The sequence below is a fragment of the Symphalangus syndactylus genome, chromosome 23, assembly GCF_028878055.3.
Source record: "Symphalangus syndactylus isolate Jambi chromosome 23, NHGRI_mSymSyn1-v2.1_pri, whole genome shotgun sequence".
In the NCBI taxonomy this organism is placed as follows: domain Eukaryota; kingdom Metazoa; phylum Chordata; class Mammalia; order Primates; family Hylobatidae; genus Symphalangus; species Symphalangus syndactylus.
Genome location: NC_072445.2, coordinates 15050351 through 15065634, shown reverse-complemented (window position 1 = coordinate 15065634; position 15284 = coordinate 15050351). Strand labels below are relative to the sequence as shown.

At 42.6% G+C, this 15284-nt stretch overlaps 1 protein-coding gene across 6 annotated transcripts; it reads right to left on the bottom strand.

The window, feature by feature from the left end:
• Positions 1–8: 8 nt before the first annotated feature.
• LOC129472949 (adenylate cyclase type 10-like) lies at positions 9–15236 on the bottom strand. Of its 6 annotated transcripts, none has more exons than XR_010119306.1 (9): positions 15080–15236; positions 14150–14254; positions 11175–11473; positions 8357–8420; positions 5865–5992; positions 4899–5071; positions 3889–4045; positions 1660–1864; positions 9–74 (listed from the first exon to the last, which is right to left on the bottom strand). XR_010119306.1 is itself a non-coding variant. In XM_063633290.1 (7 exons), the coding sequence occupies exons 1-7, from the start codon at positions 15234–15236 to the stop codon at positions 4018–4020; spliced, it is 954 nt and encodes a 317-aa protein (XP_063489360.1). In that variant the 3' UTR covers positions 3416–4017. The 6 variants fall into 6 exon arrangements, 1 of the variants encoding a protein (XP_063489360.1); XR_010119304.1 differs by lacking the exon at positions 9–74 and adding an exon at positions 374–605; XR_010119305.1 differs by lacking the exon at positions 9–74 and adding an exon at positions 374–605 and having other exon boundaries at positions 1795–1864.
• Between the last annotated feature and the right edge of the window lie 48 nt (positions 15237–15284).

Below are 15284 nucleotides of genomic sequence, written 5' to 3'. Positions count from 1 at the left end.
TGGTTCTTTTCACCAACCGGCAAGCCTTGGAGAAATAGTGCTCAAACAGGTCCCACTGTGATTCCTGGGCAAACCTGGAGGAAAAGAGTAACAGCTCTTAGCAATATCTGCTGCTTACCAACCACGACTTTTGCTTAAAATCATCACTTCTTTAAGGCTCTAAGACCTCCTGGACAATCACAATTGTGATGCTAGAAAGTGACCAAGGCTACTAACTCACATACAAGGAAACTTAAAAGGAGACTAATTATATTCAGCCTTGCTATGGGTTACTCTAGCAGTTAAATGTAACCCTAAATGTAACCCTTGACCTATAGGCCAAAACCTGTTAAAGGACAAGAGCCCTTCTAATAAGATGGGAGGGTATGGGAGGTGAATGGTCTTTAGAAGTTGGTTAGAGACGTTCAACAGTCCTGTCTGGTGGGGAGAGACAGCTTAAATGACTTAAATGTCTATCCTTTTCCACAGCCCTTGAGTAAGACATTACCACATGGCCAGGGAGGAGTGGACCCCCAGCATGACATTGCTCTGAGAGGTTAGAACACAGCTGTTCTCGTAGATTTGAACGAAACGCAGACACTCACTAAAGGGCCGACACAGCAATCCTGTGGACAGAGAAGGTAACCATGCTAGTATATGGTATCAGTGTAGGAACCAGGGTATAGAAGGTATGTGATACAGGGAAGGAAACAAGACCCCAAAGGCAGACACCCCTGAATCACAACATGGTTCCCAGACTTTAAGGAGCCAGAGGTCGGGGCAGAGGTCATGCCTGAGTGACAGGTTCATGACTGCCTGTATTCCAAACCTAGAGCCCCATCTGAGGTCTGAATCCCTCAGGAGTACAGCAGAGACCTGTGCAAGATTTACTTTTTCCATAGAGCAGCAGATCTAAGCAAGCAGAGTAAAAGCAGGCCAGGCCAAGGACATCATAACTCTGAGAAATGAGCGCCCACTGACTCTCCAGTACATGGACACACAGACCAAATCTGCCAAGAGAGAGCCACTGGGACCAGCTAGGGAGTGAGGAGGATGGGTAGGAAAGGAAGGGGTCTTACACCTTCACAGCAGCCTAACATCCTTTAGATCTCCTCTTCATAGCTCTATTTATATAGAGAATATCTAAGCCTGGGATCAGACCCATCTCTAGGCAAAGGAGGTGGGAGATTGCCTCTGAGGCAGTTTCCAGAGTCTTCAGCTGCTGCAATTCTCTATCTGCCTGCAGATTTTTTTTTTTTTGAAGAAAGTTTGTCCATGAGACCCAAGTACTGAGGAATATATAATAGCTCTGACTCTGCATTTCCACTCCTGACTCTTCCACACTTAAGATAATGTGTCTGGAGTGGCCAAGGGAAGGATATCCCAGGGTGTGGAAATGGAACAGCATCTCCCTCTCCACTCTAAACTTCTCTGGGAAAACATACACACCCCTCTTAGGAAACAAATACAAATGACAGAAAATGATCTTAATACTTCTTCTTCAGAAATGCAGATCTGAAGAGAACTGAGAGAACCAGATTCTCCAGAGCTGGTTTCTTGAGGTGTCTGCATATCTCACGAGCTTGAAAACCTGAGGAGGTTCAAGAGCACCATGTGAGGTCTAGCTGTGAACATGTACTCTCTAAAAGCCCTAGACCCATTAGCCCTAGGTCCCATTACCCAGCCTGATGGAGAAGTCAAGATGGCCAAGGCAGAGCTTGGTGTAGGCCAGGGCCTGCATGAGCTGAGCTGTGGCCAACAACCCCTCCCTGGAGAACCAACATAAACTGCCTTTCTGAATGGCCATCTGCTCACAGTGCAGCCACTTGTCCTTGATACCCGTGCTCTGGGAGAACTGAGAGAGCTCCACATAGGTAGAGACAACCTGCAGGGAAACAAACACAGGGTAAAATATTCCCATTGTACATTCACGTGACATTTCCATTTTGTTCCTTTCCTATGTAAGAGCCTATTATGGTGCCTTGCTGCTCACCCAGTCTAAACTCCTGGTATCCCACCACTTGCCTCCAACCCAGCTAGAAAAACATGCTCCTTCTCACCCCTACACATCTAATTGGATCATTCTCACTGCCTGTTCTTTAAACAAACCACTTTCTCTACATGCTCCTGCTTTTCCTCTCCAATCCATGACTTTCCCTTTCAAAACACTGATTAAACTCCCTCTTCTTTGTTTTCTAATTTAAGACCTCTGATATTTGCTCCATAGAACTCTTCAGGGCTGCTGCCTAGATCTCTATATAACTATGCACACATTTGAAATAGTTAGTGCTCTATATAACTATGTGCACACTTGAAATAGTGCTCTCTTCTTGGAACACTGTCTTCCCTAGCTTTCCAGGATGCCATGCTCTCTTGGTTTTCCTCCTATCTCTCTGGCAACTTATTCTCAGTTTCTTTTGCTGGTTTCTCCTTACCACTCTGACCTTTTAACACTGGAGCTGTTAACAAAGTCCCTGGACCTTTTCTCCTTTCTATACTCATTCACTTGGTGTTCCCACCCAGTCCTGTGGCTTTAAACAGTATTTGCACACTGATGGTTCCCATATGTCTATTTCCAGCTCAGACCTCTCCCATGAACCCCAGACTTGAGTATTCACCTGGATTCATATTCACCAGACTTATCTCCACCTCGATGTCTAATGCGCATCTCAAATAAAACATGTCTAAAGCCTAGCTCCCAAATCTTCCCCCAAATCTGCTCCTCCTGCAGACTTCCCTATCCCAATTAAGAGCATCTCTGTCCCTCTAGAAGTTCGGGTCACAACTTTTCAGATTATCCTTGACTTTTTTCTTTCCCTCACATCCCAGAACTGATCCATGAGTGAATCCTGTTGGCTCTATTTTGACAAAAGACCACCCCCAACTTTTTTTTTCCCTACCACGATAATCCAAGCCATCACCATCTCTTGCTTAGATTACTGCATTAGCCTCCTAACTGGTCTCCCTGCTTCCTCCCTTGTCCCCTTCAGGTTACTTTCAACACAGTAGACAGAATGATCTTATTAAAATATAAGTAGATACTGTCACCCCTCTTCTCAGAACCCATTAATGGCTTCCCATCTCTTTCAGAATAAAAGCCAAAACTCCTACAGTGGCCTATCTAAGGTCTGCACCATTTGCCATCCCACCCCTTCCTGGTCCTTCTGACCTCATCTCTTGGTTCACTCTCCTCCTCTTCCTCCCCTCCAGTCACACTGTCCTTCAAACACAGAGTGTATGCCTTGGGCATTCACTGTGCCCTCTGCCTGGATACTCTACTCCCAGACAGCCTGGCTTTCTCGCCTCTTTCAGATATTTACTCCAATGTCACCTGCTCAGCAAAGCTTTCTCTGACCACCTTGTTCAAAACTATACCCCACCCCTCACCTCACAGAACCCCATATCCCCTTGCCTCCACTTTATTTTTCTCCACTGCATTGATTATCACCTAACATACTGTATATTTTACTTATTATATTTCCCTGGAGTCAAGATCAGTGCCTGGCATATAATAGGTGTTCACCAAATAGTTAGTTGTTATGTGGATAAGACAGAGAGAAAGATAAGACACTAAAATGAGGAAGACACACTTTCTTTTGTTTTTTCCTAGGTCAGCAGTTTTAAATCTTTTTTAGATCACAGGCTTCTTTGAGAATCTGATGAAAGCTATGACCCCTTTTCTTCCTCCTGCCAACCCCCAAGGGTTCTTTTGAATATACACATAAAATTCTGCATTCAGTTCAGGGAGTTCACAGATAATCTCATAGCTGGAAACCCATCTATAAACTGCAAATTGAGAAACCTCGCTTGAACACATGATCAGTGTTGTCTGGGTTACTGGAGAACCATGCTAAAACCAGGAACTTGGTTTCTGAGTGAGGTCCAAAGGTAAAGCAAGGACTTGCTTACCTGGGCTTCATTTGCAAACTCATCGGCTGAATTCTTCTGCTTAAGAGTAGCCAGGCAGGCAAACCTGTAGCTACTGGCTGTGGCCTCCAGGTTATAGAGCTGCCAGAGTAGGGAGAGGCAATGTACCTGCTACTGCAGGACTGCCAAATTCTTCTTACTGTTGTGAGGCACAGGGTGGTTAGCACACCATTATTCTTTTTTTTCATTTTTTATTTTATTTCATTATTATTATACTTTAAGTTTTAGGGTACATGTGCACAATGTGCAGGTTTGTTACATATGTATCCATGTGCCATGTTGGTGTGCTGTACCCATTAACTCGTCATTTAGCATTAGGTATATCTCCTAATGCTATCCCTCCCCCCTCCCCCCACCCCACAACAGTCCCTGGAGTGTGATGTTCCCCTTCCTGTGTCCATGTGTTCTCATTGTTCAATTCCCACCTATGAGTGAGAACATGCGGTGTTTGGTTTTTTGTGCTTGTGATAGTTTACTGAGAATGATGATTTCCAGTTTCATCCATGTCCCTACAAAGGACATGAACTCATCACTTTTTATGGCTGCATAGTATTCCATGGGCACACCCTTATTCTTTACTAATGCCCAACGTTCCCTCCCTACAAGAGCTCCAAGTCTACTCATCATGGGGCCATCTACAGATGTTCAAATTCAGAAATAGTCCTTGGATCCCACTACTCCTAATCTCATATGCCATTTTAATTAATCCCTCTTGATCAGGAAAAGTTCAGAGAGAGGTTTCAAAAAAAGATTCATTCTTTGAATCCCTATTTGCTACACGTAATTGGCTGGGGGAGTAAGGTGGAAGAGTAAGAACTGTATGTTATACACTTATCTGTTACATGCATATATATAGGTATGCTGACTGTTACATGTCTTGTTATCTGCTTGTCTGTTAGATGCTTGAAGATTACTTGATAGAAAAAAAGTAGTTTTAGGTCAAAAAGGCAAAGCTCAGGGTAGTTAACTACAGTTTTAGGAAGGCTTCTCACTTCTCACTAGGGTCGTTTGGAGGTTGGCTCAGGGTACAGGAATGCCAACACTTTTCCAGGAATGTCTGGAAAAGGACACCAAACCAGGTCCATCGGAAATTCCTTTTCAGCAGTCGAAGGGCTTTCCTAGCCAATTTTTTGGCTAAAGTGATATGTCCCATGTTGACACAGACCTGGAGATGGGAAAACAAGAAGAATTAATGTAAATAAATCAATAAACTTAGAAGAATGATGTATCTTATTAAGAGAAACATATTAAAACAGTATAACTTTGTCTAGGAATTAGCAAGGTTAGAAAAGACTGGTAGTATCTGATGTTAGTAAGGATATGAGGAAATGGAAAAAACTTGAATTGATATAATATTTTTGGCTGGCAATTTGGTAGTGTATTTGTGAATTTTAAAATTGTGTCTTAGCATTGCCACCTTTGGAAATTTCTCAGAAACACTCTCACAAGGGGAGAAAGAAATACTTAAGAAGAATACTCACTGTAGCAATGTTTATAATAATTCCCAAATTAGAGATAACCTAAATGCACCTGAAGAAGGGAAGAGCTAAGCTATGATCTAGCCAATGGAGTACTTGGCAGTTGTAACTATGTGGTGGATCAGTATGCATACCAATATGTAAATATGTTCCATCTGTACTATTAAGAATAAAAGCAAGCTGCAGGAGCAAGAAAATGTAGAATATGAGCCTATAAAAAAATGGAAAACGATGATATGGCTGTTTGTGTACAGTTGGTGGAATATGCATACAATTATTAATTATGGTGGGGGGTGTAGGATTAGTGGGAGCTCTTTCACTTTCTACCTATATTTCTATATTTTACATGTATATAAACCCTTTATCACATTATCACATTTATAATCATACACAAAAAACAATGAAAAGATTTCAAAAGAAATAATAGGGTAACCCTCAAGGAGAAATAGCTGGCACTTCAAGGTCACCCCCTGCCCTCACCTCTGACAGAAGATGGCAGAAAGTGGCCTCCTCAAACTGACAGATCTTCACCTTCTGTTTTTTCAAAAATGAAAATGCTGAGGGTTGGCCCGGAAGACTGCTTGCCTTCCTCAAATAAAAGAAGGCCTCTAAACAGGGCAAGGGATAAATAAGCCAGATTAGGATTAGGATGATGCTGGGGTGAGATTAGGGCAAAGGCTAGAGTAAAGTTATGATGAGGGTCAAGATCAGAATTTGAAACAGATTTGGATTTCAAGCTAGAAATGGGAGCTGGACTGCTTGTGCAAGAGTCAGGGGCAGTGCTGGCACGGGTTGGTGCTATTCCACTACCACATTCCCACTGCATGTTTTTTCCTAAATCCTTTCTAGCTCTTCTCTCTCTCCTACTTTCTTCCACTTTTCACTATGGTTATGATCGTAAGAGATCTCAATCAAATTCTCAAAGTAAAAGGCTCAGCTGAAGGGCAGATTGCAGAGCCTGCTCACCATATAATTATCTGACAGGTCCAAGGAGGCAGCCGCAGCCTCCAGCAGATAATAAAATGCACAGGTGGTTTCTCCAATGACCAAGCAATGCTGGGTGAGGGGTGAGAGCACTAACTTCAGGATATCCTTACAGTGACAAGGCTTTGTGGTCAACAGGTCTTTCTCAGGGCTGGTCTGAGCCAGCTTCCTCTTCACTTGATCTAGGAACTCTTCCTCTGTTCTTTGTGGAAAGAAAATGAAAAACTGAGAGTGGCCACCTTTATTGGGGCATTACCGGGTCTCAAAGTCACTTTTTCCAGGAAGCCTTCCTGTATCATTCATTAATTATTTACCTATCCTTCTCCTCCATTACTCCATAAAATTTTAAAGTCAGGGACTACAGCTGTGACTGCAAACTCTATTAGGAATTTTTAAAAGCCAAAAGCCAATCTAAATACCTCAATCTAAATGGGGAAATACCACACTTGAATAGTTAAATAACAACTAAATATTAAATAAAACATAAAAATGATACAAAGCAATAATAATACATTTTTTCTGTTAGCATTTTTGAATTTTCTAATACCACATTTTAATATTATTTTATATATCATCATCTAATCCTACAACAACCCTGTCATTCAGGCAGGCAAAAATTACCTCTTTTAGGTCATTGAGGCTCAGAGAGATTACATATAGCTTCGTAGCTACTGAGAAGTCGAACCAAAACTAGAGCTTACCACTCTGACTATTGATCTAGGGTACTTTTCACGGGCATGCTGAGCTCAAAAGTCAGATCTCTCTGAGTTATAATGACCTAAAAAAGTGGAGACTGAGGAGGGCCTTGAAGGATGGTCAACATATCGAGAGGTAGAGAGATGTGGAGGTCACTCAGCATTTAACAAGGGAGAATTGTGTGAGCAAAGACACACAGGTTAGTGTGGGAGTGGTTCATGTGGAATAGATTTTTGTTTGAAAACAGTAAGAAATCAAGTTAGATAAGTGGGATGGAAAACTGTATATAGAGTGGCTGGTGAACTCCAGGTAGGGACACTGAACACTGATAAGCATTAGAGACCCAGGAGGTACATGGTTAGGAAATGTATGTTCATTTTAATATCATCTGGGCTAAAATAATTAAGAAGACAAATTTGTAGCTGGAAATAAATATGCTACATATAAAATGCACTTAAAAGCTATTAAAATGCTGGGTGTGATGGCTCATGCCTATAATCCCAGCACTTTGGGAGGCTGAAGCTGGCGGATCACCTGAGGTCAGGAGTTTGAGATCAGCCTGGCTAACACAGTGAAACCCCGTGTCTACTAAAAATACAAAAATTAGCCAGGCGTGGTGGCATATGCCTGTAATTCTAGCTACTTGGGAGGCTGAGGCAGGAGAATCGCTTGAACCTGGGAGGCGGAGGTTGTAGTGAGCCGAGATGGTGCCATTGCACTCCAGCCCGGGTGACAGAGCGAGACTCCATCTCAAAAAAAAGGTATTTAAAAAAAGGTTTTCTCAACCATTAAGAAATAATTTCCCGCTGGGCATGGTGGCTCACACCTGTAATCCCAGCACTTTGGGAGGCTAAGGCAGGCCAATCATGAGGTAAGGAGATCGAGACCATCCTGGCTAACACGGCGAAACCCCATCTCTACCAAAAATACAAAAATTAGCAAGGCGTGGTGGCACGTGCCTGTAATCCCAGCTACTTGGGAGGCTGAGGCAGGGGAATCACTTGAACCCGGGAGGCGGAGGTTGCAGTGAGCCAAGATCACGCCATTGGACTCCAGCCTGGGCAACAGAGAGAGACTCCATCTCAAAAAAAAAGAAGAAAGAAAATAAAAGAAATAATTTCCCTATAGAGAATCAAAAATTGCCTTTCCAAATCTTCTCTGTTAACCTTAATACTGGGCTAAGTACAAGAGTCACCACTCCTCATCTACAAGTGACGTAAGTGGCTCAGTTTAATGGTCATCTTTCTGTCACTTTTGGGCCCTCCATGTTCACCCTCAGCATCTCTGTCTACCTGCAGCATTCACTTGAGAAGGCCTCCTGAGTTCTGGATGGTTTTGTCTGGAACTGAAAACTATCTGTAGGGAGAAAAAAATGTGATTAATTCTCCATGTGTGGATGAACTGAGGACATTTTAAATTCCTGACTACCTTTCTTCTGCAGTTTACAACGCAAAATTAGGATGGTAGTTTGTAAATTCCTTCACAACTACTTATGATTCAAATAGTAACTCTCTTCATTCCCAAACCTTCAAACTAGTTCTGATTTTGATGGAGGCGCTCAGTAGTTTCAAAATGAAGGAAAAATAAAGAATGTGTCTATCCTGGTTTGCTGGCTATTACTAATAGTGGAAATCCTTGAATACATATGGATCAAGTTCATGACCAGATCAGAGTGAAGTGTAAAGGCTAAAACCAAGTGAAGAAAATTGTGACAGTATAAGATACCACAGTTCCCTAGTCAGTGACCAAGAGAGCTTTCCAGCTTTACCTAGCAGGCTTTTAAATAGCCTTTATCCTACAGATTTGACTCTTCTTCTGAAGCTGCCTTCTAATAGATCACAACAGCAAATATTAGGAATGATGTTGAGATGTTACCCATTGGAACTCATAGCATGGATGGTGGGATTGATAAGGAGTCTAAGAGGGCTGTTTTAGGGAGTTTTTGGGTTAAGTAAAAGGACTGGCTTGCTGATGATAATAATGTTAAATCACAGCTAAGATAACTGAGGATATTGGCAGCTCTACTGCAGTACATAACTCCAAGAGGCACCATCATATCATAGCCTCTGTAATAGTACCCTCTGGAGTCAGGCAGTGCCTGGTCTGCAATGGCAATGCACAAAGGCCTCGGGTCTGGGAAGCCTCCTTAGGGTTCTGCTGGGCTGAGAAGGTCTTGAGCCTTTTTCCTATAGATGGACCAGGCTGTCTAATCCAAAGCAAAAAAAAAAAAAAAAAAACTGACCTCTTTTTATTTTATTTTATTTTTAATGTTTTTGAGATAGAGTCTTGCTCTGTTGCCCAGGCTGGAGTGCAGTGGCACGATCTTGGCTTACTGTAAACTCTGCCTCCTGGGTTCACACCATTCTCCTGCCTCAGCCTCCCAAGTAGCTGGGACTACAGGTGCCCGCCACCACGCTCGGCTAATTTTTTGTATTTTTAGTAGTGACGGGGTTTCACTGTGTTAGCCAGGATTGTCTCGATTTCCTGATCTCGTTATCTGCCCGCCTTGGCCTCCCAAAGTGCTGGGATTACAGGCATGAGCCACTGTGCTCGGCCAAAACTGACCTCTTAAAAGCAAAAAAGTCACACAGGAAATATGAACAATAGCACAATTTCTTCACAATACCAGACTTTGGAAAGCACAACAGGTGCAAATGCACAGAGCTCATCAACCAATGACTAATTGCTCCAAGTCATTGGTCCACCTTCACAGTCATGATGTTATAGCTAGAAGAGGAATTGTATCATACACCAAATCCCTCATTTTAGCCTTTTGCCAACAACTATCTTCCATTTTCCACATACCATTACCCCACCCCCAATACCAAACCAACTCCTCTTTTATCAAAGTAGGGAAAGAGCATTTGGTTGGGTCTTGATAGCTATCTTCAAGTATGGAAGAGAATATAAGCATGAAAAATGGGTGAAACTACAAGGAGGCAGCTTACATCCTGATGAAAGAAGAAACTTTCTGACAGCTGGAGACAAAGAGTTGTTATGTAAGGTAAGGTAACTGAAAAGGCTAAACAAAGATGAATGAACTCATCTGGGATGCAGTTTAACAGGCTATGGTGAATATCTATTAACTAATAAAACCTTCTTCAGGTAGCTAACTCCTGCTTATCCCTCAAGATGCAATTCTGACATGATCTACTTCAAAGGAGAATCTTCACTGACATATTTCTCTGGCTGAGTTAATGGCCCCTTCTCATTTTCATTGCTTTTACCGTGCCATACTAGAATTCTCTATCTATATGTCTGTAGTAACCCCCAAAACAGATAGCTTCAGGAGTGCAAAGACCAAGGCTTATTCACACCATATTCCTTAGTATAGAATCTGATACACGTAAGGACTCAATATGTGTGTACTGAGCTGAAAAAAATAGTAATAATCAAAACAATAGCTAAAGGGTATTGAGCAATCACCATATGTCTGGCACTGTTCAGAGCACACTACATATTTTAACTAATCTAATCCCCACAATGACCCAGTAAAGTTGATATTATTATTAATTAATTAATTCATTTATTTATTTTGAGACAGAGTCTCACTCTGTCGCCTAGGCTAGAGTGCAGTGGTGCAGTCTCCGCTCACTGCAACCTCCGGCTCCCAGGCTCAAGCGATTCTCCTGCCTCAGACCCCCAAGTATCTGGGATTACAGGCGCCTGCCACCATGCCCGGCTAATTTTTGTATTTGTGGTAGAGAGGGGGTTTCACCATGTTGGCCAGGCTGGTCTTGATCTCCTGACCTCAAGTGATCCACCCGCCTCAGCCTCTCAAAATTACTGGGATTACAGGTGTAAGCCACTGCACCCAGCCCATGAAGTTGGTATTATTACGTCCCCAATTGATTGAGGTTAAGTAACTTGCCCAAGATTGCCAATCAAAACACATATGATGTCTAAGGTAGTTTTTAACTCTGAGATACATTTTTTTTTAATCTCTAGTACTTCAGGAATAAATAAGTGGTTCTTTCTACCTACTTTTCTCCTTTAATCTGATTTCAACTTTTTGATGAAGAACTCTAACTACATGAATACCCATATATCCTCTTTCTGCCTCCTAGGTTTACCTTGGGGAGAAGGCAGCTGCAATTTTTCTGTGATCACCTGTGTTAGCACTGAGCCAGTATCTCTGTAAGTACAGAATCGAGAGGTTCCCTTGGAATTCTTAGTAGAACAAACTGCAAAACGATGAACGGGGACAAAGTCTCCTCCATGGCAGCTCCCACAGCGGCAGGCCAAAACTTGGAGAAAGCAGGCACATTCAAGGTGCAGAGTTATCTGTTGTTCCTTGGGCCAGAGCTCCCAAGCAGCTGCCCGTAGCAGAGGCACTCCAAATTCCAACACCTCAGTTTGTGGTAGGGATAATTCTTCTTGTAGCCTGAGAAGAGAGGCTGACCCACCATCTGAAATTTAGGAAAATCTAAGTGAGATTTTCCCTTATAATGCTTTGTGCTTCAATATGGCAAACTCCCAAGCACATGGCTGCTAGTGTGTAAGAAAATTCTATTTACAACTCTAGGCTAATATTACTGCCCCCTTTGTATAAAAAATTTTGCACCATTCTAAAACTGGAAGCATTCCCTTTGAAAACTGGCACAAGACAGGGATGCCCTCTCTCACCACTCCTATTCAACATACTGCTGGAAGTTCTGGCCAGGGCAATCAGGCAGGAGAAGGAAATAAAGGGTATTCAATTAGGAAAAGAGGAAGTCAAATTGTCCCTGTTTGCAGATGACATGATTGTATATCTAGAAAACCCCATCGTCTCAGCCCAAAATCTCCTTAAGCTGATTAGCAACTTCAGCAAAGTCTCAGGATACAAAATCAATGTACAAAAATCACAAACATTCTTGTACACCAATCACAGACAAACAGAGAGCCAAATCATGAGTGAACTCCCATTCACAATTGCTTCAAAGAGAATAAAATACCTAGGAATCCAACTTACAAAGGATGTGAAGGACTTCTTCAAGGAGAACTACAAACCACTGCTCAATGAAATAAAAGAGGATACAAACAAATGGAAGAACATTCCATGCTCATGGGTTGGAAGAATCAATATCGTGAAAATGGCCATACTGCCCAAGGTAATTTATAGATTCAATGCCATCCCCATCAAGCTACCAATGACTTTCTTCACAGAATTGGAAAAAACTACTTTAAAGTTCATATGGAACCAAGAAAGAGCCCACATCGCCAAGTCAATCCTAAGCCAAAAGAACAAAGCTGGAGGCATCACGCTACCTGACTTCAAACTATACTATAAGGCTACAGTAACCAAAACAGCATGGTACTGGTACCACAACAGAGACATAGATCAATGGAACAGAACAGAGCCCTCAGAAATAATGCCGCATATCTACAACTATCTGATCTTTGACAAACATGACAAAAACAAGAAATGGGGAAAGGATTCCCTATTTAATAAATCGTGCTGGGAAAACTGGCTAGCCATATGTAGAAAGCTGAAACTGGATCCCTTCCTTACACCGTATACAAAAATTAATTCAAGATGGATGAAAGACTTACATGTTAGACCTAAAACCATTCAAATCCTGCAAGAAAACCTAGGCAATACCATTCAGGACATAGGCGTGGGCAAGGACTTCATGTCTAAAACACCAAAAGCAATGGCAACAAAAGCCAAAATTGACAAATGGGATCTAATTAAACTAAAGAGCTTCTGCACAGCAAAACAAACTACCATCAGAGTGAACAGGCAACCTACAGAATGGGAGAAAATTTTTGCAACCTACTCATCTGACAAAGGGCTAATATCCAGAATCTACAATGAACTCAAACAAATTTACAAGAAGAAAACAAACAACCCCATCAAAAAGTGGGCAAAGGACATGAACAGACACTTCTCAAAAGAAGACATTTATGCAGCCAAAAAACACATGAAGAAATGCTCATCATCACTGGCCATCAGAGAAATGCAAATCAAAATTACAGTGAGATACTATCTCACACCAGTTAGAATGGCCATCATTAAAAAATCAGGAAACAACAGGTGCTGGAGAGGATGTGGAGAAATAGGAACACTTTTACACTGTTGGTGGGACTGTAAACTAGTTCAACCATTGTGGAAGTCAGTGTGGCGATTCCTCAGGGATCTAGAACTAGAAATATCATTTGACCCAGCCATCCCATTACTGGGTATATACCCAAAGGACTATAAATCATGCTGCTATAAAGACACATGCACACATATGTTTATTGCGGCACTATTCACAATAGCAAAGAGTTGGAACCAACCCGAATGTCCAACAACGATAGACTGGATTAAGAAAATGTGGCACATATACACCATGGAATACTATGCAGCCATAAAAAATGATGAGTTCATATCCTTTGTAGGGACATGGATGAAACTGGAAAACATCATTCTCAGTAAACTATCACAAGGACAAAAAACCAAACACCGCATGTTCTCACTCATAGGTGGGAATTGAACAATGAGAACTCATGGACACAGGAAGGGGAACATCACACTCCGGGGACTGTTGTGGGGTTGGGGGAGAGGGGAGGGACAGCATTAGGAGATGTACCTAATGCTAAATGACGAGTTAATGGGTGCAGGAAATCAACGTGGCACATGGATACATATGTAACAAACCTGCACATTGTGCACATGTACCCTAAAACCTAAAGTATATAAAAAAAAAAAGATATACCTAAATTTATCTTAAAAAAAAAACAAAAAACACCTATTCCTTCCTCACAGGATCAAAATATAATAATAAAAAGATGTTTTATAAATTTTGTCTAAATACACACTTGAGATACGTTATTGTTAGAAGAGAATACTTTATTTTCAAATAAAATACAAATGTGCAAAGTAAATTAGCTCCTCCTGCCCCGCCTTTGAACAATGAGTCAATAGAATGTGAGACTGGGTAGAATGGCAGATAATAGGCAAAGGTCTAGCTTTTCAGTGGCAACTTGAAGAAACCAAAGATGAATGATGCTAAAGGAATGACCCTTTGGTACCTGTTTTAAAGTACTTCTGGCCACCTTCTTTTATAAACCCCCAGGAGCCCAGCACCACACCTTGTTACCCTACAATGATCACTCACGCTCCACGATGTCACTAATGTAATAACTGAAGATGTGGGCCAGTTTGTCCATGTCACGTTCCGACTTGCAGGTCAGGCTGAACCTGTCCATTAATGCTGTAAACCCTGACCAACAAAGCAGAAATTACGATGTTAACTCCAAATTCTAAACTTTTTGGCCCCTTTCTCCCCACACATCAGGCTAGTGTAAAGTAAACAGATCCCTTCAAGCTGAGTAATTCCTTTATCCATTAACATGGTGTAACTTAGAAACTACTAAGGGCCAGGTTGGTTGCCGCTGTCACTGGGAATCCAGAGGACCATCCTCTCTGCTTTCAAGAGCTGGAGATGGTGCCCTTTTCATCTGGAGCCAGCTCTTTCCCCTACTCTCTTAGGCTGCCTGGCTATGGGAAACAATAGGATCCCTCCTCATGTCTGGCTAGAGAACCACTCACACAGTAAGGACAGGCACCTGGTATTACCCATCTTCATATCCCTGACACAGAATAAGTATTTGTTAAATGAACGACTTGCGGAGTGGCTGCTAGATAGCTACGGCCAGAACAACGGCGGGCATATACTTACGACGCCAAGAATGAATTAACTGAACGAATAAAATAACTGAAACAGAACGCTTAATAGAAAATGCTCGAGGTTGGGAAAAACGGGTTCAAAGCCCGCCGCGTGGTCCTGTAAAAATCCTTTCCTCTGAGTTTCGATTTCATCATCTTTGAGGTGAGCTCAAGGTCTGAGCCGGTTCATCCCAAAAGATGTCCTCCCAAGCTAAAACGAAGACACTCAAAGTTTCCTGCGGAAGCCGCGGCACGAAGTTAAACTGTGCCTTAGCTCGCGGAAGGCTAGGCCTGTAACCGTCGACGCCTCCACGGGCTTGGACCCAAAGGCCGCCTCTCCCGCAGGCCAGGAGACTGAAGTGCCGGCCGTCGCCCTCACCCGTCACATGGACGCCTAGGAGGACGCCCTGGGCCGTGGCGAGCTCGGGTTCCAATCCCCGGGACTTCCGAAAGACCAGTAGGTCGGGAAGCAGCGCCGCCAAGCGGGCCTCCACAGGCCACAGAGGCGGCGTCGCATCCCGCTCGCCCGTCACCATGGCTGCCCGCCTAGGTACCGGAAACAGTGTCCAGCCGCGTAGCAGCCA